This window comes from Neolamprologus brichardi, chromosome 9 (assembly GCF_056152115.1).
Source record: "Neolamprologus brichardi isolate AB-2024 chromosome 9, ASM5615211v1, whole genome shotgun sequence".
In the NCBI taxonomy this organism is placed as follows: domain Eukaryota; kingdom Metazoa; phylum Chordata; class Actinopteri; order Cichliformes; family Cichlidae; genus Neolamprologus; species Neolamprologus brichardi.
The window spans coordinates 16,276,862-16,302,643 of record NC_142112.1 but is presented as its reverse complement, the minus strand read 5'-3'; the positions used below and the strand labels follow the sequence as shown (position 1 = coordinate 16,302,643).

General features: G+C 40.2%; 1 protein-coding gene across 3 annotated transcripts; it reads left to right on the top strand.

The window, feature by feature from the left end:
- The first annotated feature begins 858 nt into the window (after positions 1-858).
- rnpc3 (RNA-binding region (RNP1, RRM) containing 3) lies at positions 859-21,958 on the top strand. Of its 3 annotated transcripts, none has more exons than XM_035914604.2 (16): positions 859-915; positions 1,681-1,831; positions 1,931-1,978; positions 2,070-2,179; positions 2,318-2,407; positions 5,890-6,001; positions 6,652-6,720; positions 8,630-8,772; positions 9,659-9,784; positions 10,170-10,315; positions 13,100-13,297; positions 15,276-15,370; positions 16,141-16,199; positions 19,239-19,371; positions 21,408-21,485; positions 21,895-21,958. In XM_035914604.2, the coding sequence occupies exons 2-15, from the start codon at positions 1,685-1,687 to the stop codon at positions 21,474-21,476; spliced, it is 1,545 nt and encodes a 514-aa protein (XP_035770497.1). In that variant the 5' UTR covers positions 859-915; positions 1,681-1,684; the 3' UTR covers positions 21,477-21,485; positions 21,895-21,958. The 3 variants fall into 3 exon arrangements, with proteins under 3 accessions (XP_035770497.1, XP_006806396.1, XP_035770496.1); XM_006806333.3 differs by having other exon boundaries at positions 21,626-21,958; XM_035914603.2 differs by lacking the exon at positions 859-915 and adding an exon at positions 944-1,073 and having other exon boundaries at positions 21,626-21,958.
- Positions 21,959-25,782: the final 3,824 nt, after the last annotated feature.

Below are 25,782 nucleotides of genomic sequence, written 5' to 3'. Positions count from 1 at the left end.
ATGACCGGGAAAGAGCAATTAGCATAAAAAATATTGTTTTTCAGCAATTTTGTTACAAATTTCTATGAATCGATATCTAAGTATTGTGATTTAATAATTTAAAAAAAAAAAAAAAAGATTTTTTTTTGGTAGAGGAAGCTTAAATAAGCTTTTTTTTTTTTTTTTTTTAAATCGTAATGTATCTGCTGGACGTGTGTGGGTACACAGGAAACCTAGAAATAAGCAGGCACGCTAGGTTCCCGTATTTGTTTATTTTCTCGATTTTGTCGTTGTATTTTGGAGGTAGTCATTGGAAGTGTCTGTGTGCTCTCACCTTTGGCTTGACGAATTTAGTCATTCATTGTAACCACTAGAGGGCGATAAAGACACAATCTCTGTGGGAAATAAGGTATCATGTCAGTCTGTAACACGTTATCTCTTATTAATTCGACTGCTTTGCTCAGGTTTGCCTCCCATTGTCAGTCTTCACTCCCCTGATTTAAGTATTAAAATGATGCGCACTAGAGGAACAAGGAATACAGAATGCGAGCTATAACTTAAGTTCATCTATAAAACATGAGACCAAAACTAACCATTTATTGTTACCGTGTGTGGTCTAACTGAATGACTACACCAACTACTTCCGGTATTTCCTTCATAATAAACACTAGCGCTTTAGCTTTCAAATAAGTGATGAAAGAAGCTTCAGTGAGCTATGTATTACTATCAAATATTACATATTAGTACCTTTTAAAATTATATTTACATATATGCGTGTTTTGTACGAGAGTCCCGGAGGAAGGGGACTCGCAAAAAGAAGTTAGACAGTTCATACTCCAGTCCACAGGGTGGCGCTAATGCACATTCCCGATGCTGTCAAATGGTATAAGAAGAAGAGAATACGGAAGTGGGTTTGTTTACTGGCTGGTTTTGGAGGCAAGTTTTTGATCAGAAAGGTTTATTGCGGTTCGGAAGTCTGTTTTATGTTTTAAAATCTTTACTTCGGTTCTGGAAAATGTTCAGAACATATAAAGGCTGAGATAAATTAGCTTAACGTTAGCTCCGCGTAGCACCAGCGTTAGCGGCACATTACGGTAAGGACTTACCGTGCTATTGGAGGAAAGGCATATTCAACTTGGCTTTGCTAGTAAAAAAGCAGCACGTTCAATATCGCTTCACTTCAGCTTTTTAAAAAAATGACCATAATTCATTCATTAATTCGGCATCATTTGTTTAAATAAATACCACCATTATTCTATAAATGAGCCTAAATAAACCTAGTACCTCAGCCTGCAGTCACACACATTTCTCATTGTCTTTAACGATTGCTTGGGGCTGAACAGAGGCTTGCTCAGCCCGTTAGAAGCACGTGTCAGATATCCAGTCTATTACATCAGCGTTAGTATCAGACTGATGTGCTGTAGCTGGTGTAACCTAAATCTTCACCACTCGATGATTGTATGCGAAGGCTGGCACCAAATTAAACGATTTAGATATTGAACATAGGGCCGGTCAAAGGCATCAGTGGGGCAGACAGTATCAAGAGGCATTGGACCACCAGTTAGCCTGTGAAATTGCTCTTTTAGGTGAAAGGTTGCTTATTAGGTAGTGATTATCACTGGACACAGGAGGTGAGTGCTGCTCACTGATGGAGGTTTGTGAGGTTAACTTGCTGCTATTTCTCTTACTGCTGTCCTGCAGCAAAATGAATGAAGATCCAGTCCAAACAAACTGCAGTAAAACGCTGCTTGTCCACCACTTACCAGCTGAGCTCAGCGAGGAAGAGAAGGAAGACCTCCTGAAGTATTTCGGAGCTGAGTCAGTCAGAGTCTTCTCAAACAGGGGCCGCTTGGTACGTTTCTCCTCACCGATTATCCCATGAGCTGTATCTCACATCCTGACATTCATTTGAGTTGCCAGGCAGCCTGAACATATTTGTCCATCTCCACAGAAACATGCAGCCTTTGCAACATTTAGGAGTGAAAAGTCAGCAGCAAGGGTAAGAGTTTTGTTTGAGACTTCCTCTGGTTTTTCTCTCACTTTGTTCTGTACGGTCTTTTTCAGTCCCCTTAACATCTGTTTTTTTGTAGGCTCTAAGCAGACTCCATCAGTTAGAGGTTCTTGATCAGACACTCATTGTGGAGTTTGCAAAAGGCCAAGATCACATAACAGTGCTAAAGGACCCGCCTGTGTCAGAAAGGTGAGCTGTCTGAATAACCCCGGGCTGCACAGACCTTCATTCTTATGTAAATTGATGGACTGTTAATATCTCTGTCAGTTAACAGCGGATGATTGCATCCCTTGTAGTGGTCTGAACCTCCCCTCTGCCTTTCTGTAGTGGTGAAAATGTCAAACAAGAGCAGAAGAAGCAGGAGAGCAAACAGCCAAATATTCCCATCATAGAGACGGGCGTTGCACCGAGTCTCGGGTAAGAATGAAAGCATGTCATCATGAAGCTGGTGTGACATGAGGGAAGAAAACATTTTATTTTTATCACTTGTTTTGTTTTTTATTTTATTTTATTTTATTTTTTTGGCTGATGTTATTCTCTAGTGCATTATTCATTAGATACCTTGTAGATTTCTAGTCTTTGTTCTTTTTGCCATTTTGTGGGGTTAAAAAAAGAAAACAAAAACACTATATCGCATTCTGCCTTTTGTTGACAGGCCCTGTCTCCCATTACCCAGAGTTTGTGAGTCATTACCTGCCCAAACTCTGTCTTATTCGATTAACTATGCATGTGTGACACATGTTCTCCAAACTGCGGTCAGAGTGTTGCCAGTTTGGCTATGCAGAAACTGCCTGGAGGCTGGCTGACAGTAAACCTGGATGAGAATCTGAGAGCTGTAGTTGGGAGCTGTCAAACGCCTTGTGTCCAATTAGATAGCCAGGCCGCCACTGAGCGCCTGACAGGCCGTCTGTCCTGCCAGTTGGTGGGACCAGGTGGTCTTTGATACCTTTCACTCCATTTCTGACAGTTTGTCTTGCTGCTGCTACAGCAGACTTAAGAGCTCCATATTCTAATACTAGTCTGCACAAACTGAGAGAATGTGCTGTCTGGTTAGACGAGTATATTGCATTTAGGTGTGTTAGAGCTTGTAGAAAGGTTGGATTAGGGACAAATTGAGATGTCCTGCTAGCTGCACTTGCTGGTTATTTTGAGCTTGAGTTCACCAATGACGGCGTATTTTAAATCTCCTGTACTGCAAAAATGTGATTGCGGAAGGAGAACTCTGATGTTTTTCACTGTTTTTATAATTTATAGTTTTATACTGTTGCTCATTTTCTTAATTCAATCGTTGTAAAAGAAAGGCTAGAACTGCATTTTGTACACATTTACATTTTTGTAATTTGTTCTGTGGCAAATGATATGCTAATAATTAAGAAAACAATTTTACGTTGTTTTCTTTAGAAATAATAAGTAAAGTCTGTTTGAGTAGGTGCAAATCAGACACTCAAATGCCAGCGGGTGAAATAAGCTTCAAGATTTTAATAATATCTTTAGCGTCATAATGCATGTAATGATTACAGAGTTCCGCAAACTCCGCAAACACCTCCTGGGTGAGGTGTTCCAGGCATGTCCCACCGGGAGGAGGCCCCGGGGCAGACCCAGGACACGCTGGAGAGATTATATCTCTCGGCTGGCCTGGGAACGCCTTGGTGTTCCCCCGGATGAGCTGGAGGAGGTGGCTGGGGAGAGGGAGGTCTGGGCCTCTTTGCTTAGGCTGCTGCCCCCGCGACCCGGCCCCGGATAAAGCGGATGAAGATGGATGGATGGATGGATTACAGAGTTGAAACCAGATATTTAAACCCTTTCAATCAGATGACGTCCAGGATATAATATAGATTTATTTTACTGTGGAGAGCTGTGGCTCAAGATGTGTATTTGAGTTGCCACAATGGATTTAAAATTTTTTTTTTTTTTTTTATGGGAGTCGTGGATGAGCTGATTGGATTTTTGTGGGCAAAGGTCAGCTTCACTGTGATATGCTGATGCGCTGCAAAGCTTGTATTTTTTTTTTCTGGCCATTAATAATTAACAAATTTCACATTGATACAAACTGGAAAAAACTGAGCTGGGAGAGGCATGCAACCACAGTCCGACTTTATCGGCGACCGCTACTAGCTGTTTGCTGCTAGCGACCAATAATATTAGCTGCATTTATAATGGTCGGTAAGGGAACGTTTTAAAAGTAAAGAGGAAATGGGAGTAACACCCTTCAACTTTATTATGAGTGTTGATGTTTCATAGTTTGCCCACCAGAGGGCGCTTTGCAACATCCCTGTTTTTCAATTTTAAACACAAGAAGCACGTTTGGAACCACAAGCACAACAACCAGCTGATCCAGTCAAGTCGGGTAAATAAATGACTACATGTAGCAAAACAAAAAACAGGGGTTCAAAAGCTCAGAATGACTTTTTAAAATCCTTAAATATCAGTATCGGTCGGGCTCTGTGGTTAAGAGTCCTTAACTTCAGCTTGCTTTCATTCTAATTGGAGAAGTTTTGTGTCGGTTGAGCGCTGGAACAAAGGAGAAATGTTTGTGGGAAAAACATCTTGCTGATGACATGTGGCTTCAAGCCGCGACACAACAGAATCTACATTCACAAAATCAAATGATGACAAAGGTGAGTTGGAGTGCTGTTAAGGCACCATTTACCAGGCCTCCGCACCTTTAACTGCTGTTTCTAGTGGCAAATTAAATAACTCTCCCCTGCCTTCAGTCTTTGCTCATTAGTCTTGAGCGTAGGTGAATTTGTTGTCCCACGCTGTGTAGATTGGCACCTTAAGAAATCTATTTCCCGACACGGCATGGCTTGTGCTTTTAATCTTAATGATAGGCCTCCTAGCAAGAGGTAGGGCCACTGGCTGGGCCACTGGCTGGGCCACTGCCTGATGTGTGACTGTTGTTTTGACATATAGTCATGTGAAGACGTTTATCCCATAAAAAGTATTTGAGAAAGCAAACGCTTGATTATCTTTGAACAGTGCTTATAAAAAGAACAAAACAGGGACGTGTTACATAATTGTCTGACAGTCTCTGACATCATCTTGCTTTAACTTTTGACCAATTTATATGCAATATTCATTCATTCTCAGGATGTTTGAGGGTTTTCTTGCATGATTTAATCCCACATTTTCAGTGGGATTAAATCTGAGCTTTGAAGAGACCGTTCCTTCTCCTCTACCTCTCCGTTTCTCATGCCGAAACCATTTTTTGGTGGATTTGCTGCCGTTCTTAGGATCATTATCCTCTTCAAAAGTCACCCCTGGTTCAGCATTAATTCTTGGAGCAGATGGCCGAAAATGATCTTCAAGCAGTCCTTGGTGTGATGCCGACTTTACAGTTGAATCAGAGACTGCAAGTTTATGGCTTTACATGCATTACAAGCCATAAACTAACAGCGTAACCCCAAAACACTATGTTTTTGATTTGCTAGTACAGAGCACATTATTCCTAAAGTTTGGGTGTTTTCCTGTCTGGTCACCGGCCAAGCGTGGTTTAGTCCTTTCTAGGATTTCTTGGCTTCAGACCGTTTCCACCTGTCGTTCCCCTGAGCAGACTCACATCACTTGTGCTTTAATCTGGATTCCAATTTTAGATTTGAAGGTGAAGGAGATAAATATACAAGTGAACATGCTTCGTTCCCGTTTGACTGCTTTGTGTATAGAAATTGAGAAAATGACTGAATTTGTACATCACCTTCATCTGTATGCACTCATTTGAAATGGATCAAGTGTTTGCTCCTTCAGATGTATTCAAAACGTCAGTTGTTTCCACGCTAATTTCCATACTTTTTTTTTTTTTCTCGTGACTGTTTTTCAGTGAAGGGTTTATTGTATTTAAGGCAGGGAGTTGCAGGTTTAAACTAACTCTTTTTTTCCCCCTCTCTCTCTGTCTCCTACAGGTTGAAGTTTCAATCAAATCCCACTTTGAAATATTTATATCCACCACCCTCTAATGGCATTCTGACAAATATAACACACGCCCTCATGAGCGTGCCAAAGTTTTATGTTCAAGTGAGTAAACACAGCTTCCTTTGTGTGGTTTTATTTGTTATTTTACCTTGATGCGCAGATGCTGGCCATAATAATAATAATAATGATGTCCCTGTGTTCATTTTTGGTAAGTGGGAATTGGTGCAGGGAAGAAAAAACTGCATTGTGACAGCATTTCGAGTCCGTACATTTATATTGTAAAATAGGAATATGATTCTGGAATAAGTGTCCCAGAGGTTTTTGAACTGCATCCAGGCTCTTAAAGATCAAACAGCAAACATTTGCCTTTTAAATCTCAATTTGGGAAGCAAGTATTAATAATAAACCATAAGTGGGCGGCATGAGTTATGGGTTTAACATTTCCCTGGGAGCCGCGCTGCCTGGATTTTAATTGCTGCTGTTCCCCGTGTCAGCGGCTTGGTGGTGCTAGTGTGTTTCGGAGAAGCTCTCCCAGTGCTCTGCCTCATCGTAGGCATCTCACTCGAGCCTCAATCTCACCTTGATCCTCGTATTTGTATGCGAAAGCCTGGAAATCTGTTTTACATATGGAGCCTGAGTTTCCGGCTGCCTGTTTGAGAGCGGCAATATATATTTATATTACCTGCCCTCTCTCCCCCCAGCCTGTGGTATGAATTTTCACTGTTCTCAAACTCGTATCTCAAACTATACAGGTACTTCATCTGATGAACAAGATGAATTTGCCATGTCCTTTTGGCCCAATCACAGCCAGACCACCCATGGTAAGCTTCTGTACACCATCAGTGAATGTAAAGCTCTTTCCAAGTGTGTAAATGTGAAGATCTTTGCTTTAAAAAAAAAAAAAAGAAGCAGGTGTGATGTTTCACAAAATGTACTTCTGAGAGTTAGACAGCTTGTTAAGGCAGTAACACTCAGCTGTGTGTCTTTAGGTTGATGAGCAGAACTATAGATCCCTACCTTTCCTTAACTTTTTGACTTTCCCAAATACGGAGACTGAAAGTTCTTAAATGTAAAAAGAACATGTTTGAGCAGTAACTGTGAGCACTTTTCCCAGATCAGCCGAAATATTCCTACTTTCTCTCCATTCATAGTTCATATTCTTTTTTGTCAAAATGCACATATAAATATACAAATGTACTAGTTGGCTTGTTTATTAATCATCAGAACTTTCATGTGTTCACGTCACACTTTCAGATGCAGGAACCCTTTGGTATGATCAGTATTTCTACACTGAGTACTGATAAAAGGTATTTTATGAGTACTTTATTCAGACACAGTCTGAGTAAACTAATAATACACAAACAGGGAAAAATAATGAGTAAATATTCACATTGAGCTCTTCCCTCAAATGATTGGTTGGCACGAACCATACCTCAACAAAATCACAGCAGGCTTTATACCCAAAGCTGGAAAAGGCTGCAACGGCCGTTCTAAAGACCTGAGTGCTCATCAGTCTGCAAAGTGCCTACAAATAGGACAAATTCAGGACAGGTTGCTACTTTAGCTGAAGTGGAGTGGGCAAAGATCATACAAGAACACAGTGTGCAGTCCTGCAAGAAGTGAAAAAACAACCCGAGGGTAACATAAAACTACCTGCAGAAATCTCTTGGTAAACTTGTGAAATCCTTTTTGATGTCTCTGTAAGAAAAGCGCTGAGAAAGAATTGTGTTAATGGAAGGACACCCCAAAGCGCTACAGTCCACAAAAAAGGTTTGCAAAATAGGAAAAGAGAAAAGAAAATCAACCGCCTGTCCCAAAACACTTTCCTTTGCTATCATTGAAGGAATAATGAATTTTACAGGAGAAATGCAGGCAAGATGTCCATGCCCTGAAGTTTAGGGGAGGTTGGGTGATGCAACAGGGCAGTGACAAAAAGCACACGAGTAAAGCAACAGAAGGATGGTTAAAAGGATGAAACTCGCAAGACAGAGACCTGACCTTAACTCGGTTTAGATTCTGTGGCGTGACCTGAGGAATGGTGTTCAATCAAAACATCCCAGAAATATTGATGGACTGAAACAGCTTTGTAAAGAGGAACGGTCCAAAAAGATGCCGAAAACCATTTGGAAGTGTCAGAAGCTGCTACAGCCAAGGTCTGATGGAAGCTGCTGCTATTAGAGGGTCCGTTAATTATTAAAGTCAGGCTTTCACTCGTCTTTTCCAGCCTTAGTGATTACAAAAGGGTTCATATACTGTACACATGCAAGCAGCAAAAACAGCAGAGACAGAGAATACAACAGAAACTTTACATTTAACTGTATGTAACTGACATGGTGGTTCAGAAGCAGCGCAGTGATGCTCAATATTCAAGGAAATTCCAATGTTCAAAATGTCAAAGTCATAGACAAAGAAACAATTGATAGGATGTGAAGGGAGAGATCCTCTCTCATACAAAATGTCCGGGAATGCTGTGTCCAGCTCTGCTAGGAGTTTCCTTTTTTTCCTCTGACACATTGGTTCTATTGTGCGCTCATTTTCTTATATTTTCTTAGTTATTAGAAGCTGGTCGTCAGGTTGCTCAACTGCAAAAATAATTGTTGTTTTTAGTATTGTAAAGTCGTCTCCTTCGACTGTTGTCGAATTTCAAAATATCTGTATTTAATTTAAAATCAAAATCAGCCACCGCTTCTCCCATTTGTATGCTAAGCCATGTAATTTTCTTTCCCGCAGTTTGAACTCCTGCCTCCTGCTCCACCCATCCCCATGCCTCCTCCCTTCCCTCCCGATTATCCCCCTTTACCAGAGGAGGAGATGGAAATGAGCAGCGAGGAAGAATCCGAGTATGAGAGTGGAGACGACGAAGACAAAGAGAGGTGGGGCGACGACGGAGTGCAGCACAAACACTGTTTGATGCAGTCAGACTGGCTTTCAGATAGTTTTGCACCTCATCATAGCTAACGGTCATGCTGGCGTATTAACATATTATTCATCAGTATTAATCTTTCAGAGAAAAGAGCGACTAGAATTAGTTGCAAACGTGTGTGGAGACTTTCACATCTGTATCTCACTCCCTGTCATATTTTCTAAATATGCATAAATCTCGTGTAGATCCACAATTGTGTAAATGCAAAGATTTTCGTGTCTGACCTTTGCTCCACTTTAGCAGCAGGTGACAATCTAAAGGGCAAATATGAATCTTTGAACCTTACATCGACGGCGTTGGCTGGCTGTCAGTGGAATCATACTGGCATGGTTTGGGTCACTGCCAATCGATATGAAGTTGCTCTGAGTGATCACCTTTATGGTGTGATGACACATTCCTGTCCTGATGGGAGTGGTATCTTCCAGAACGGCTGTGCCTCCAGTGTTAGGGTCTGAGGACTCGCTGAATGGGCTGATGAGTAAAAAAAACGAGTGTGAATCATATACTATTGTCTTTGCGGTCACCAGGTCTCCTCCCAGTTGACCACCTATGGATGATTTTAGACTGACGTGTTGTAGAAGATAATCACCAAAGTGATGTCCCAGCCCTCCAGCTGAGCTCCAGAGACCTGGAAAATCAATGATCCTTCTGCACATTTACAAATCAGAATATAAATTTAGAGAATTTTTTTTTTATACATTTCTAAATCTGATTACAGCAGATATTTAACTCTCCATATACATTTGCAAATGTGTGATTACAGTACTAGCTTCATAGATTTTTTTGGACCAAGTTGGACGATTTCCCCCTTATTCCCTATGCTTGGTTTATTTCAGGATTGTTCGTCTGATGGGCCTGGTCAACCAAGCATGCAAGCGACCCTTGAGACCAAAAACAGCTTCAAAACGAAAGAAGCCCAGGATCAAGGATCTACTCTATGCTCCCAAGCCAGACTCTCAGAGGTAGACCAAAGGCACTCATGCATGTCACAGTCCTCACACATAGCTCATCTCAGGACAGTATTCACAGGCAGCTAAAGAGAGAGGACAAAAACCTCCAGATAATAAGTCTTCCTCATAAACACAGCCTCGTGCGGCTCGGAGACTTATTGTTTCAGCATCACACACGCACACACTCCCTTAATGACAGGCCACAAACTCTGTTACTAAACTATAAATATACACAAACACACAGTCTCCTGGCCACATGTTTGTGGACTGGGAAATATCTCAGGTTGACCAGAACAAAATATCCTGAACCGTAAGGAGCTCAGGAGCTCAGTTTTATTGTAGGTTATTTTTAGAGATTGCAGTTGAGGGTAGCAGTGATTGTCTTTGTTGTCCTCAGTGCTGCGACTCTGCAGCCCTCGGATGTGTTTGAGCAGCCCCACGCCGCCGGTCCGAGGAAAATTGAGTTCCGCATTTCAGCTCCGGATGTAGCGGCTGCTGTTGAAGGAAGTAGGCCAGCTCAGCCTGAAGACGACGAAGGCAAAGGTAATCGTCCCTCCCACAATTTCTACTGTCAATTATGTTGGCTAGTTTTACTGGATTGAGCTTTTTTGTTGAGGCATGACAGTTTCCAAGCTGATGCCTCTGAAACTGAAGATCGAGAGATATTCAGTTTCGAGTAATATAAAGAGGAAAGCAGGAGGAAGTTTAGAGTAGTTAATCAGTTGTGGTGTGATTTTTGAAAAGGACAAATAGAGCTGAGATAAAGGAGCCTGCCATTGTTGAAGGGTAAAAATAACTGTTTCACAGAAATGGTAACAAAAAAGGTACAAAAAATGAAATTGAGACTTTTTGTCCCAGTTATCAAAATTATTGTTGATCCTTCTCTTGACTGATTCATTAATCAACTTATTTAAGTTGTACTGATGACATTGGAAAGATACACTTCAGCCAGAGTTACTGTTTGAAAAGGAAATTGAGACAGAAGAAGTCGTCCATCAACCACAGGTGGCTTTGCAAGACCGTAATTTGTTTGTTTAGTTATGCACAAGACATGAAAGCTTGAGGCACAGACGATGATCAATGTAACATATGATTAAAGGATTACCTAATGACAAGGATCATTTCACACAGTAAATTATCTGTTTTTAATTTATTTACATTTTAATGTACAATCCAAATGCTTGTGCTTAATTATCACAAGAAAGATATTTATTTATTTTTACTTTTAATCCCTGCTTAACTTTTAGTGTGATTCCAAATCGGGATATACAGATCTTTGCTAAAGGTGGATTTAATACTTCCAACAATAAAATATGATCTCTATAATTTGCTTCTTCCAACCTGCTGCCAGAGCTATAGAGCTCTCAGTGAGTTACTAATAAACTTTATGAGTATGTAGAAATGTGGTAAAGGTGAAGAGCAGAAACTGTAGAAGGAGGTAGGACAGGTCATCTACTAATCAGAAGGTTGGTTCTTCGATCCCAGGCTGCTTCCAGTCTGCACGTCAAATACCCCTGATCAAGATCCTAACCCAGAGCTGCAATGAATGTGTGTGCATGTTCGACAGAGAGCACTTGCATGAATAAAAGTGAATGGGTGAATGATGAAAGTTGTGTAAAGCGCTTTGAGTGTTTAGGTCGAGTAGAAAAGCTCCAGCCATTTACTGCGTGTTTTATATTAGCATAAGCAGTGTTAAAATATGACATCATTAAGAAATGAGAAGTGGCCGCCATGACAACTATGTAATGATGCAATGTTAATTAGTCAGTTTCCAATGTTGATTGTGCTAGTTAACCATGATCACACATTGGAGAAGTCAGGGATCAACTCACCGACGTTCTTTATGTGGATGACCCACCCGAAGTTTGCTTTTTCCCCCTCTATTAAAAAAAAAAAAAATCCACATGTGTACTGAGCCACAGATGTGGAAAATTGTTAAATCTCTAGCATGTGAGAAACAAAGGCTAAGTTGTATTAAGACATGCAAAAAGCTACTTTTATAGTTACCGTTAAGATAAATCAGACCAATGCTGCAGTCTCCAAATACATCGCAAAAGTTTAAAGATGGGTTTGCTTATGTCCTTCTGTGCAGCAGAGGCAGTGTAGGGATTTAGTTATTACTATACATCATGTTTATTATCACATTGATGCAGGAGGTGTTTTGATGTTCCTATTGACATAAGTTAAAGCCCGCACCATGGACGAAGTCGCAGCCAAGTGTTACACAGCAGTATATCACGGCAGAAACTGCCACCAAAAAGGTTTAACTATTATCTGTATGAGCAAATGTCATTGAGGGCACAGTCTGTGTTACTTGTCAGCTGTGCAGTTCCCTGTTTGCCTTATCTCCCTGCTCTCTAGCTACAACTTCACTCTCTGGCAAGTCCCTGCGAAGTAAAATAGATCTCAAAGTCAAACACAAAAGATTTCCTAAAGGCAGGGGAAAGATAAACTATGACAGGTGGCTTTTTGGATTAGTCTTGTTTTGGGGAAGTGGAGGTGTGGGATCCGATAAACAAGCTATTTAAATGAAAAGGGGAGGTGGGGGTAGATAAGGAGGAGGATAATTTTGAAAGCAGCGATCTAGTTCTCTGCAGAGAGTGTATCAGAAAAGCTCCCCAACGCTGCTTGCTCCAGTGCACACACACATACACCTTGCGTGGGTGACAACTCCCCCCACCCTCCTCGGATTTGTAGAGGCTCACTGCTCTTAGTAATTCCATCTACAACATGTGAGTGTGTGTGTGTGTGTGTGTGTGTGCATTCATGTGCTCCTCAAAAGAGTTATCCTTCCACCGCCTTTCAAACTCATGTTTGCAAAACAGGAGGGAATTTTGATTACAGTTCTTTATTTCACAGAGACTGAATGTGCTTATGTTTGCTCGTCTTCCAGTAGTCAGCGCCACCAAGTTTAACCTTTCACCTTTTTCATTATTTCTTTGCCGTATGAAACCCTGTTGTATTAATCCAGATAAAGAAATCATTATTTCCAACTCGGATTATACTGATGCCACAGTGAGAAATTTAAATATCAATATGTTAAACTAATTGTGACCAAGAGGATTTGCTTCCACCCTCCCATCCCCATCCAGAGCTGGTGTCGTTTACTGAAGAGGATAAACATTTTGGAAGTGATTATTTCACCATCTGCTACTGGTAAACACTTTGAAAACCTCAACTGTGCTAGAGGGAGAGTGTCATCCTCCTGTTTTTGATACCATAAAGCGGTTGAGCAGATCTAACTTAGTGGCACATGAGAAATCCGTGCATAATTAATGTAACAATGTGATACACAGGTTTTAGCACGCTTACACTTTTCTCCCTTAGCATCGTCCATTCAAGTGGATCAGAGCGAGATCAAGTCCAGCAGCAATCGGGAGGAAGCAGAGGCTAAAGGTTTTGGGAAGCTTTACTTCAGCACGCAGGCATCAAAGCAGCAGGAGGAGCGCAGCGACAACGAGCAGGATCTCGTCTCAGATGTCATCTCGAGGAAGGAGCTGGAGAAAGGACGGCTGTCAAGAGATGGTAAATGTAACGCACAGAAATGTGACAGATTAAAGGAAAAGGCAACATAAAGTCTCTTAGTAAAGGGGTTGGGCCACCTCGTGCTATCAGCGTGTCATCGATTCAAAGTCTGTAAGGATAAAATGCATAGTGTGATGCAGGGTGTGATCTAGTCACTGCAAAGGCCATAGGATCTGAGTCACATAATTTTCATACTTACCAGATTAATCAATCTGTAAGAAACGATCCAAAAATGCTAACATAGGTTAGCTATGTGACTACAGTAGTCACTTTTTCATGGAACTGTTGTTCTGTTGGTCCAGTTTATTGTGCATCAGCTGCCGTGTCAGTTTCCAGAAGTCCTTGCTTTCCATTTCAAGGAGCTGTAATATATTCTGATTCCCTCCTTTGTTTAGATGCGAGTAGAGTAGAAGCAGTAGATACTTTGAAATGCATATTAGCGTAAACTGCCAGTTAGCTGAGAGGCATCATGGCTAAAACAAAAAAGTGCAAATTGTGGAAAATCTGCCTTGAAAGAAATCCTTCACAGAAACAGGAGCTGGTGGTAAATATGGAAGAGAATTTTCTTTTGGCATTGCAAAACCCTGCCTCTAATGAGCTTCTACTGACTGTGACCATCTAATATTACACTCACCTTTTTTTTGAGTGCAAAATATCAAAGCATTCAGCGTCAGCACATTGTTAATCTGAAACATTTTAAGACGAGATAAGGGAGTAAAGTAACATCGTTCTCCCTGTGTAGAATCAACAACCTAGCCGTGCAGTCTACTTTTAGTGGTTCACATGTTTGCTTGGCAGGCAAAAGGTCACTGGTTCAATTCCAGCCAGAGTTTTTGTTCTGGTGGTAATTCCAGCCCCTTTGTGGGTTGCGTTGGGAAGAGCGTCTACCGTAAAGCTGCCAAATCAAACATGCAGAGCTTCCTACTGCGGCAGCCCCTCGTGACAAGCGAGCAGCCGAAAGTAGCTTGACTGTAATACTTGTTGCCGACGATCAGTTCCTTCCTAGATACTCTACAATCAGCTGTAAGTGGTATTATTGCAAAGTGGAAGCAGTTAGGAACCACAGCGTGTCGGCAACAAAGTGGCAGCCACATAAATTTACAGAACGGTGGCTCTGAGTGCTGAGGCGTATAGTGGCCAAAAGTCACCAACGCTCTGCTGACTCATAAGACATCAGCTCAAAGACTGATCTGGTAGGTGGCCCAGTGCTTTTGTCTATCTAGCTGTTGGTGTCTGTTATATAAAACTTTGAAACTTCCATTACTCAGGAAGGCCAAAAATGATCAACATTACTGACATTAGCAGGGTTGTAGGGAAGATGATGATGATTACAAGTCATTTTCTCTAATGAGGTTGTGATTTTAAGATTCTGTTATCGTAATTATTTACAATTTATCCAGTGACTCACAGACAGAATTATCATTTACAGGTCTACTCGGCTTTGCAGGGCAGGTTAGCTGTTTAGTTTAGTTGAATAGGTGAAAACACACCTCCAAATAAACACTGACATTCCTCTGGCTCTGCTGGCCATTTACATAGGTTTAAATGTGGAAAAATGCACATTTTCATGTATATTTAAACCATTTTAGACAACTTGTTTTGTTTCTCCCTGGAATGAGAGCAAATTTGAGAGAAAGGTTAATCTTTATTAAATAGTTGGGCTATCCAACCAATACTTTAAGTCTTACGTTCTCTGACGCCGTGTTTTTAGAAGCACGTATACACCAGCTAACGCACGATATGCCCAATTACACTGAAAAACAAGTTCATACATGTAATCATTAAAGTCATGGAGCGTCTAAGCCGAGTTCTTTCTCCATCCTGTCTTAAATAAAACATTGAGCGGATAGTATTGAGTTGCAACGACTTTGAATTTATTTAAATTTTTTTGGTATAGGCAGCCCTGTGATCCTTTGTACCTGTTTTTTTGAAATTCACCTTGCATCAAGGCACCCCCTCCTTCTCTCTTTTAAAACAGAGATAAAAAGGATGTCTGTGTTTAAAAATTATGAACCTGGCGAGCCAACCTGCAGACTATACGTGAAGAACATTGCAAAGCAAGTGGAAGAGAAGGTAGGTCCAATTTTAGCTCTTTGATCCACTTTTATGCGGTTGTTTGGTTCACTGGAGTTGTTTCATGAGAGTCTGGGATCATCGTCCTATATATTAAATTGGCATAGCATCAGTTATCTTTAAAAATGTCTTGTTTTAGAAGCCTGATGATAACTATGCTATTGCATAAAGCATCCATGGACTGATGTGCAGAAATCGGGTTGTGGGTGTTTTTCTAGCAAAGCTTTACTTTTCTAATCCTAGTGATGATGCCAAGCAGTGATAGTTGGTGGGGCTACAAATAACAGGTGCCACTACCTCATAAAAGGTGTTCTTGCAATGCATTATTTCAGGATGATGTCATACATTACCACTGTTTGACCCTATGCTTCCTGGGAAAATGGTGATATTTCTTTCCTTACATTTGATACGGAAGCTGTTAAGGTAATTCGCAGGCCTTCTTAGCCGTAGCTCACAGCTGTGAGTAACGGCCCTGGTGAAGGTGAGAAAAAAGGTGGCAGTGAAAGTGTTCTCTGTGTGGGCGTCTCTGGGCTCACCTGAAGGTCAGGCTGCCTTAACCTCCATCGTTAACCTCCACGCTGTGTCGAGCTGATTTATCCAATAAGCTACTTTGTTGCCTTCTAGTTCGCAGAGAGACTCAATTAAGTGCGAAGCAAATGTGTCATCAACATTTTGGGTTAATATTTATTCAATTTTGTAATGATGCATCACAAAAAAATAAATAAAATCCTAATCATTTTTGCTGCTAATGTTTATTATTTGTCTTTCAGGAGCTGAAGTACATCTACGGGAGATACATTAACCTCTCGTCAGAAGAGGAGAGAAACATGTATGTTAACATCAATCCTCCGTATCATGTCTTTACTTCATATTAACACAACTTGTGATTCACTCCCCCCCCCCCCCCCCCCCCCCAAGTTTCTCTTCATGAGCTATTTTTTGACTCTAGCAATTTGTCACTTTCTCTTGAGAGTTTTTAGTTATTCATGCTGACACTGTCTTGTGTTATTAATAAGTACCTAAACTGATGTAGAGATCATGAGGGACGTTTTTATGTTTGTGCATCAGCACTACTTCAAATGAATATTCCACCTGAGTCATCAAACCGAGCTTATGTTGAGGACAGACTCTAAACACAGATTCAGGTGATAAAAAGGAAACTGCAACTCTGCGAGCCAATCAGTTTCTCACTTTAGTGACCTGCTTGGCTTTTTTTTTCTTTAGCGTTTACAACAATTAGTGACCTCAACACCTTTGAAAAAGAGTTCTGAACACCAGCTTTTTTGCAACAATGAAAACATTTTGAGTGTTTAAACTGCGAAAATGTTCAATTTCAAGGGGAAAAAAATGAGTCATTTGGAATTTGAAGGCAGCAACATGTATAAGAAAGTTGTTGCGGGGCCGTGTTTAACATGGTGTCACATTCACTCTTCTTTAACAACAATCTGCAAACATCTGGGAACTGAGGAGACCAGCTGTTGGTCTGCCGGGAGAGGAATGTTGTCCCATTATATTCTCATTTAGAATTCTAGCTGCTCAACAGTCCTGAACTTTCATATTTTCCTGTTGGCTTTCATGTTTTTTAATTTTATGATGTGCAAAATGTTTTCAGTTGGGGAAAGGTCTGAAGTCATCTACAAAGATGTTTGTGCAGGATGCAGTTTAGCATCGTATTGCTGAAATATGCAAAATATGTTGTCTGTATGAGAGCTCTGTTGCTCTAAAACCCTTATATATGCATATATGGGGTATGCAGGGTGCATGTTTTCCAAAAACGGTGACCTGCCGCTCGCACTGGAGACATTCACAGCTGAGTGCAAAGTGGTGGGAATAACAATTAGCACCTCCAAGTCTGTGGCCATGGTTCCAGAAAAGGGTGAAGTGCCCGCTCTGGGTCAGGGACAAGTTCAAGTGTCTCTGGGTCTCGTTCATAAATGGGGGGAGATTCAAATTGAGCTAATGTTTTTCTTAAAATGGTAAATTTTTTACCTTCAAATATTATGATTTTTTTTTAATATCCTATTTAGGGATGCACCAATACCGATACTGGTATCGGTTATCGGGGCCGATACTGTAAAATGTGTGTGTACTCATACTCGTAAAAGTTAACCGATACCATGAACCGATACTAACTTATTTCATTAATCAGAGGGTGGCTTGTCATTTTTGTTGTAGTTTTTTAGATTGGCCACTAGGGGGACATCCTGCGCTAAACAGGCACAGGGTTAGACGAGTCAGACTGGCAGCTCCAGATTAAAAAAAAAAAAAAAAAAAAAAAAAGAGAAACTGGAGGCTGCTGTAGCTAGGCTAAACAAAATGTCAGCAGTGTGGACCAGAACAGCCAACTTTAACTCAGGTTTTGGAAAAACGATGAAAAATGTCAAGAGAAAATCCACTGGCAGTTAAAATAACAGAGGCTCTGACTCATTTTATCGCTCTGGATGACCAGCCAATGCCGGTCGTGAAAAACGTAGGATTCTTCTCAGCATACTCGAGCTGCGATATGAAATTCCCAGCCGCCCACACATCAGGGAGATAATGGTGCCAAAACTTTCTAAAGAGGTAAAGACAAGCAGTGTGTGCGCGATGTCAGTCCTTGATTTAACGGCACAGTGGACTGATGATCCACGGGCAGATGAGGAGTTCGTTCGTCAATGCCAAATACTTTACTTTGTTTGTTTGTTTACAATATGGACACTCTGCAATAATTTAAAAGTTTATTTTATTCTCAAACCTAATTTGTATTTATTTTATTCCAAACAGAAGTGTTTATTTATTATTCCGAAAGCTCGAGACAGTGCCCAATAGTTCAGTGATATTTTGTTAAATTACAATGTGGAGACTCTGCAATAATTTAACAGAAGTGCTTATTTTTCACTTGAAATTTTTTTGTGGTCATTTTTATCAAGATATTATTTATTATCGGCAGAGAATAAAATAAAACCTGTCTTCCAATTCATTGCATTTGTGTGTGTGTGTGGTAGAAGTATCGGTTTTTGTACTCTGTATCGGCAAGTACTCAGATCCAAGTATCGGTATAGTATCGGTTTGTAAAAATTGGTATCGTTGCATCCCTAATCCTATTTTAAGTTAATTATGGGGGTATTGAAAATTGGGAGATTTGTTTTTAATTGTATTTTCAACAGCACTCAGGTTTTTTGGGGAATTGATGATTTATGCAAATGACAGCTTGTCTTTAGTGAATTCAAATAAACTGTAGCACAGAAAAGCTGGTCCTAGGAGAACTAAGGTGAACGTGAGTGAATGTTGTCACTTGATAACTTAACCAGCTGTCTGCAGCTGCTCACTCACAGTCAGCTGTGCAGCAGCAAAATTAAAGACAGCTTTCTGTCGTCTCTAAATTTCTTTGTCATCACAGTTTTAAATTGTTAATGTGTGTGATTACACAGCTGTTTGTCATTAACATGTACTTATATTGATGAAGTCAACCTTAAAGTAATGATTTAGTCAGCTACCTTTTTCTGTCCATCTGCTTACCTGATGTTGCCAAATGATTAGAAATGAAGAAGAGAGATTCAGTGTTTCAGGTTTCGCTGTGTGCTGGATAGACCTGCTGTGTTCACAGTGTAGTTAGACATACCTAATGTTTTGGTAGCAGACTGCACTTTAATACAGAGTTTCAATTATTCTACCAGCTAAATATCGACTCAGTTGAATCAATTAATTGGAATAAAAACCTGCAGGTTGCTGGGTCTCACTAACGCATGACCGACAGCCGCTGTGTTATGAGCTCGCAGGAGCAGATAACATTTTCCTTTTGTAATGCTGAAAAGCCAGAGCTTAGCGTTGAGTCGACCAGGCCACAAGCTTTGAATGATAATGATGTGTCTTTATTCCTGTTCCATAGGTTTGACATTGTGTTAATGAAGGAGGGGCGGATGAAAGGGCAGGCCTTCGTCGGACTCCCCAGTGTGCAGAGTGCAGAGAAAGCCCTGCAGGAAACCAACGGCTACGTACTTTATGACAAACCTCTGGTTGTTGTATCCTTTCTGTCAGATGAAACAAAGACGATGGGTGAATTCAGGTTGCACTGATATTTGTTTGGATTTAAAAACGTAACCATTAGTGTGCATTGTTTAGCGTAACAATACAGTGCAGGTAAAAACATGGTAAACAGAAGGAAAGGATCTAAGTGGCTATGACATGTAAGTGAACGTGCAGAAAATGGTACAGACATCAAGGGGTAGTTGAGAGATGATTTATCAAGTGGGCACTTGCTTTCACAGATGTGCTTTTGGCTTTGGTCCTCGGTACCTTCAGGAGTATATCGTCTAATATCTGGCAGCTCTGAACCACCACCTGTTTTTCTTCCTCTTTCCAGAGGTAACCGTGCATCAACATTTGAACTTGTTTAATGGAACAAGGCTATTGACTTTGATAGTGTTTTAATGTGCATCCTGCAGCCAATTAGCTTGTCGACAGCATATTAGTCTTTCAGCTCAAAGAATGAACAGAGATGTCTGCAGCATAATTTACTTCAGGTGTTGTCCTGCATTCAGCTGTGTTGCAGGAAAAATTAAAAAAAAAAAAAGGATAAAATTTTTATCTCTCAGTATCAATTCAGTTTTATTCATATTTATATCTTGGTCACTATGTGATTAGTAAAGTGTGGGATGGTCTTTTTTTGGTTGCCGGTATTTTGTTTTATGTCAGAAGATATCAGTATGAGGATGCACTTTATTTATTCCAAAAGTTTGGACATCATTCCAAAGCAGGAGAACTGACCTTGCTACATATCCAAATACAAAGTAGCTCAGAAAGCTTAAAAAAACATTCAGTGGGAGCTAAATAAATGGGAAATATAAAAAAAAATTAAATCTAAATAAATTAAAATCTGAATATAATGCAATGAAAGATTAAAAGATGTCTTCTAAGTTGATGGAGCAGTCGAAGCGGCAACAGCAGTGTTGGGAGAAACTCACTTGGCAGGCTGACCTGAAGTTGACATGTTAACTTTGTTACCTTTCACCTTCATTTCTGATCTCTGTCAATCTCAGCTGCTTGACTCTTTGAGATTGCATTTATTGGTTCCTCTTGTTGTAATGCTGTACCTTTCAAGTCTGTTTGATTAAAAACTAATTTGATGGAGGCTGCCAGTAAGATTAGCTTAGCATAAAGCAAGGGCCAACAAGGTAATAACAAACAGCTGTGCCACTTGCTATTGCACCATTCACAGTGGCTGCTGGCTACACTGATAAGCTTGGTGTCAACGTTCTCATCCAACTCTGAGCAAAAATGTTAAGATTTTTAATCCCAAATTTTGCTGTGGATATTACGTTATACGCTACAATTATTATTGTATAATTAGTCCTTTATTCTGAGAAATGTTTCCTGGATTGGCTTGTTTGCGTATGTTTGTTGTAAAATGAAATAAGCATGTACTCATAGCTTAAATTTTATATTTTTCTAGTCTGTTCGCAGTATCAGAAAGTGAACCGAGGTTCATTCAGGTACAGATATCTTTAGGCAGAGGACAGCCAGTCCCAGTTTGAATTCCCTGTCATGATTTTTTCAGTTTGCCTGAGACTGCAGTATGGCACTTACCAAGAGCTGCAAAAATTAGTAAGCTTGAAGAAAACCCGGCATAAAATCGTTTTAGTCTGAGGTTTGTTAGCAAAAACACTCCAGTCACAGTCTTCCACACATTTGGATCTCTTCTCTTTATTTAACCTGCTACGTGAGGTGAACTGTTTATCAGTCTGTATGATTATGGTTATGTCACTGAGTAAGTGAGGCAACCTCAGGAAACCAAGAGACCCAAACTCTTATAAGGTCAATTTTGGCCAGAAGTCTTCTGGCATTTATGAACAAATAGCTGAGACCTTTACTCAGATTAAATTCATATGAGGCAGTGAGTGTCACAAGGAAGAAGGCCGATGTGGCCTAAAGCTGCTCTGTGCAAGTTCAGAAATAAATGGCACTCCGTGGCTATGAGATAATTAATGAATTATAGTTTGCAGTAGTACATAGAATTGAAAATATTTGCTGCCCCAGACCTTAACTCTACAATTCTCAGCAATTTGCTCGATCTGCAAGACCGAAACAAGACAACACAGATACCAAGAGAGGGCCAAAACAGAGGTGAAGTCAGCAGGTGAGCGATGATATGGTGATGAAATGATAATATGGAAATGATTTGCCCTTTATGATGCCACTGTATATATAGAACAAGCCTTATGTTTATTGCAATGGTGTTTTCGCTTCACAATTATGTTTACACTTTATCTATTCAAGATACCAAGGCTTGATATTGTGGCCCAGCAGAACCATTTGTATCCTTATTGTGTCATATCCTTTGGGGAAAAAATGAGGGGGGAGCGGTTTAACTGCGGATATTGTAGCACAAATATATTATTATAGTATAGCTTTTTTTTTTTTGGTTTATTTTCTTTTTCTAGCCTATTGTATCTTATGTCTTTTTTTAGCACAGACTTTGTAACCATAAGCTATTTTTGAATCTTAAACTTCTTCATTGATTTCTGCCCTTTTTGACTGAATTTCAGGTGGAGGTCATCAGAGCATGTTTTCTTCCTTTCTTATGCCATTAAATACAATATTTTATTAAAATTGTTTTTGTCATGTTTTATTCCCATCATCGCGTCAAACACGTGTCAGCATTTGCGTGTACACTTCAGTCAAACTATCATTACTGATTATCTTTAGTCCCAAACTTGAAGTCCTGTCAGCCGAGTAAATACAGACTGGGGAAGGTATATGAGATCGAGATTGGCTCTGAAGCAGATGGTAGGCTGTCAAAACAGTGGGGGAAAAAAAACCCCACAGTCCTGAAGAGACAGCAAACAAACCAAACAGACTGCTGTGTGTGGAAAAATTGCTGGGACTGGGTTAGCTTACCTTTACAATCCCTGGCTGGCTCCATCTGTGTGATTATAGAGAGTAAACCTTGGAGGGTGAACTTCTCCCCTCAGTAGCCATCATATCTAAAGATTTGGAAATAAAATTGTTTTTTGTCCTCTAGGTATGAGCAATACTGGAAGTGTGCTTTGGCTCACGTCAATCACAAAGTAAAGTTTGTGATGTCGCTGATATTTAGGCATCAAAAGAAGAGAAAACATTAATCTGATGATGCGAGAAGATTGTCCTTATGTTAAGCTTTCCCCAACTTGGAACGCTTTAAAAGTTGATGCAGAGCAGCCGAGGGACACATTTTTGCAATGCGTCAGATCCATACAAGGGTTGCATTGTATCTTTTCTTGTATTCGCTCGAGCCGTTCTTCTCAGCTTGCCCACACTGTAACATGCGAGCCGCCCGTAAACCGGTGGTGGTGTTTTTCTTTCTAAAAGCACAGGGATGTACCCTTCACATACACCTACTGTTCTATCTTACAGGGTTTTAATAAATTTGAATGCACACATGACACGTGTACAGTGGAGCCTGTGGAAGGGTTCCAAAACAGCAATAAAAGCATACAACAACAAAGAATAGATTTAAATGGGTCGTGATGAATGTGCAGATCAGTATAGGTACGAGTTGTCTGAATACGTCTATTTTCAGGGAATGACAATATGTACTAATTACTGGATCGTCCTTGTCACATTTGAGAAGTTGATTTTAAAGTGGGCATACTACCTCCAAGTAGCTGATACTCTACCACCAATCACAAATCAGGAATGTGTAATCTGCTAATGCATCACACAGTGCTGTTTCATTGAGTTATCCCCCCGTGTGAGCGCAAAAGGCTTCACATACCATCTTGGAGGTATGATTTTTAAGTTGGCAGAGAGAGTGGTTGCCATTGCAACAGTTTTACCCAAGTAATATGGGGTAATCTTACTTTTTGTATAACTTTACCTATGAAGCTTCTTGTAGTTCATTACATTCCAGCGTTGCACATGAGTTCAGCCTCTCTGTAGTTAAGATGTACGCACGAGGGGTTATCAATCAAACACGTGCTTGTGTGGTCCGACCCGCTGCTCATATGTCAACGCCAGTGTGTAGGAGGAGTTCCCATCTGTGCCCTACTCTGCCCGCCACCTCAACGATGACAAATGTGCCACCCGCAGTGAAAATATTGAGAGTTACCAGGACATTTATCAGGTAACATTTGAGCAATAGGGAAGATAACCTTTTGTAAGTGGACGCTGATAAAGATGTATGTTCTTCCTTTCCTCTAAACGGGCTCTGTCTTTGTTTAATACCTACTGCCACTACCCAGAAGTAATATCGTGATAATATGTTTCATATTTTGGGTTCAACCAGGTGTGCAATCTACTTACTGAGTCTAGCCAAGCCTTTGGATTGCTGAATATGTGTCCACAAGTGGGCATTATATGTTGCTAAGTTGGATGCCTGCAAGTACCTGTTCTGGTCACTGATCACAGTTGTATGAATCAACATGCTTTCAGCCTTTGTGGTTGTGTACTGAATATCCCTGGTACAGTCTGAATGCAGTGCTCATAATATTATTAATACCAGTAAAGAACTGGTTTGCTACATGAAGGTTTAAACAAACTCTTAGCTTTTAAACAAAAGCTAAGAGTTAAACTGATAGATTTGGAGGGAGGCGATGCTCTTTGACGGAACCAAAGCAGCAGAGAAGATTTGGCTTTATAAGCACTACTTAAATGTTCCGTTCAGGCTAAAACTTAATGAAACTACAACGTTGGGGTGGTGGGAGGAGGTAATACATCAAGAGCTGTTGGCATGTAAGGGATCCATTTGTGCTGTCAGATTATAATACTTATACCTGAATCAATATAACTGAGTGTTGGGTGTCAGCTGTGAATGACACAGTGATTGTGAAGCGTGAATAAAACAGCTCATGTTAATCAGATGATTAAGGTAAGGTCCTGTGCTTGAATGCAGTATATCAAAAATTATGTGTCTTACTAAGTTTGCAAGGGGAATTAATGACAGAGGAAAATTAAAGAAATGTCCACAATCAGCACTTTGCTGGCTTAAAAAGTGAAGCCAAAAACCATTTTGCTTCCATCTGCTTGTTTTGTACTTCATGGTGGAGAAATTGTATGAAGTCTATGAAGATATATGTAATTTTGTTTAATATACTGGGATATTCACAGTTAGAGCTATTTGTATTTATTAGAGCTATTTTGTAATGTTGTAGTATGTTGCGTTATTTAATTTAGTTTAGTAAACCTGATTAACCTGATTGAAATGTGTCCATAAATGAAAACACCCAAACCTTAATGAACTGAAGCAATACTGTAAAGAACCGTGGACCAAAGGAGGGGGTATCAAATAAGGCGTTGCCACCAGTGACACTGAAATGTCATTTTCGATTTAGAATTAATATGTATAAAAACAAAAAGAGGCAGACAGAATATTTTAAAATAGTTTGATTCATTTGTGCTGGCATTTAAATGGAAACTTTTAGAAAGGCATGGTTCAAAGAGAATACATGCATTTTTCTGTCAGTATATCGGTACTGGGAAACCAGCTGTTGGATAACATTCAACCTGACAGTGAACCAACATTACGAGGCATTGGCTTCCCTGAGTGAATTGATGTTAGCGAATAACTGTAGAATTCACAGCCAGCGAGTCATAGCCTGGAGCTGTTGGGGTGCACGGGCCTCTCATCGGCCACAGCTTCATTTGCATACATATCTGAGTAAATGCGGGGAGTTAAACTTGTCGGGTTTTAACCAATTAATTGGCGAACGACACACTCTAATAGAGATGTACTGTATCTTGTTCAAAGTTACTTCAATATTCCTTAATACACATCACCCGCAGCACTTCAGTCTGGTGAAAATTATACCTCGGTGCTATCCTTTTTTGAGATTTTCAAAAATAAAAACACGAGGTAAAAGAGCAGCAGGGATACACATAATGAGCTGTTGTTGTCGATACTTCTGTGAGCTGACGGCAAAGCAGACACAAAACTAACACCTACAGCATGTACTTGCAAATTCTTGATTTAAAGTTTCTTATAGATGTTAACTCTCAGCTGTGTCTCCTTGTGTGGTGCATACTGTGTCATCTTTTCTTTGCATCTTCTTTTTCAACACAGTGTGTAACAGCCCTTAGGTTTCTGCCTACCTCTTCCCCCACAGGATTCATTGCGGCTCTCATCACACACACCAACTGATGTGCAAAGAAAATGCATGAAACCTGCTAACCTGCACTCAGTATGCACACTTAAAAATGCTTAGGTATGCATCAGCAATTTTGATTTAGATGTCTCGTTCTTAGTTTATCATCTTTTCTTCACACGATGTTGCTAATTTAGAATATGACTTACATGTTTTTCTGACTGCTTAGTGACTGCCTTTGCAAACCTCACCGCACTGACCAAAAAGCTTATATTAAATCATCTAAATGATAAATTTGAGCTGCCCAAATTCCAGCAAACAAATTGAATAAATCCAATTCAATAAATTAAACTGAAGTAGGAAATACCCTCTCAT

Bases quoted from the DNA above. Each gene is read 5' to 3' on its own strand.
- rnpc3 (XM_035914604.2), top strand. From the start codon at position 1,685: ATGAATGAAGATCCAGTCCAAACAAACTGCAGTAAAACGCTGCTTGTC. The intron at 1,979-2,069 runs GTAAGAGTTTTG...GTTTTTTTGTAG, and splicing joins GTGAAAAGTCAGCAGCAAGG to GCTCTAAGCAGACTCCATCA. The intron at 19,372-21,407 runs GTATCCTTTCTG...TACAATTCTCAG, and splicing joins ATGACAAACCTCTGGTTGTT to CAATTTGCTCGATCTGCAAG.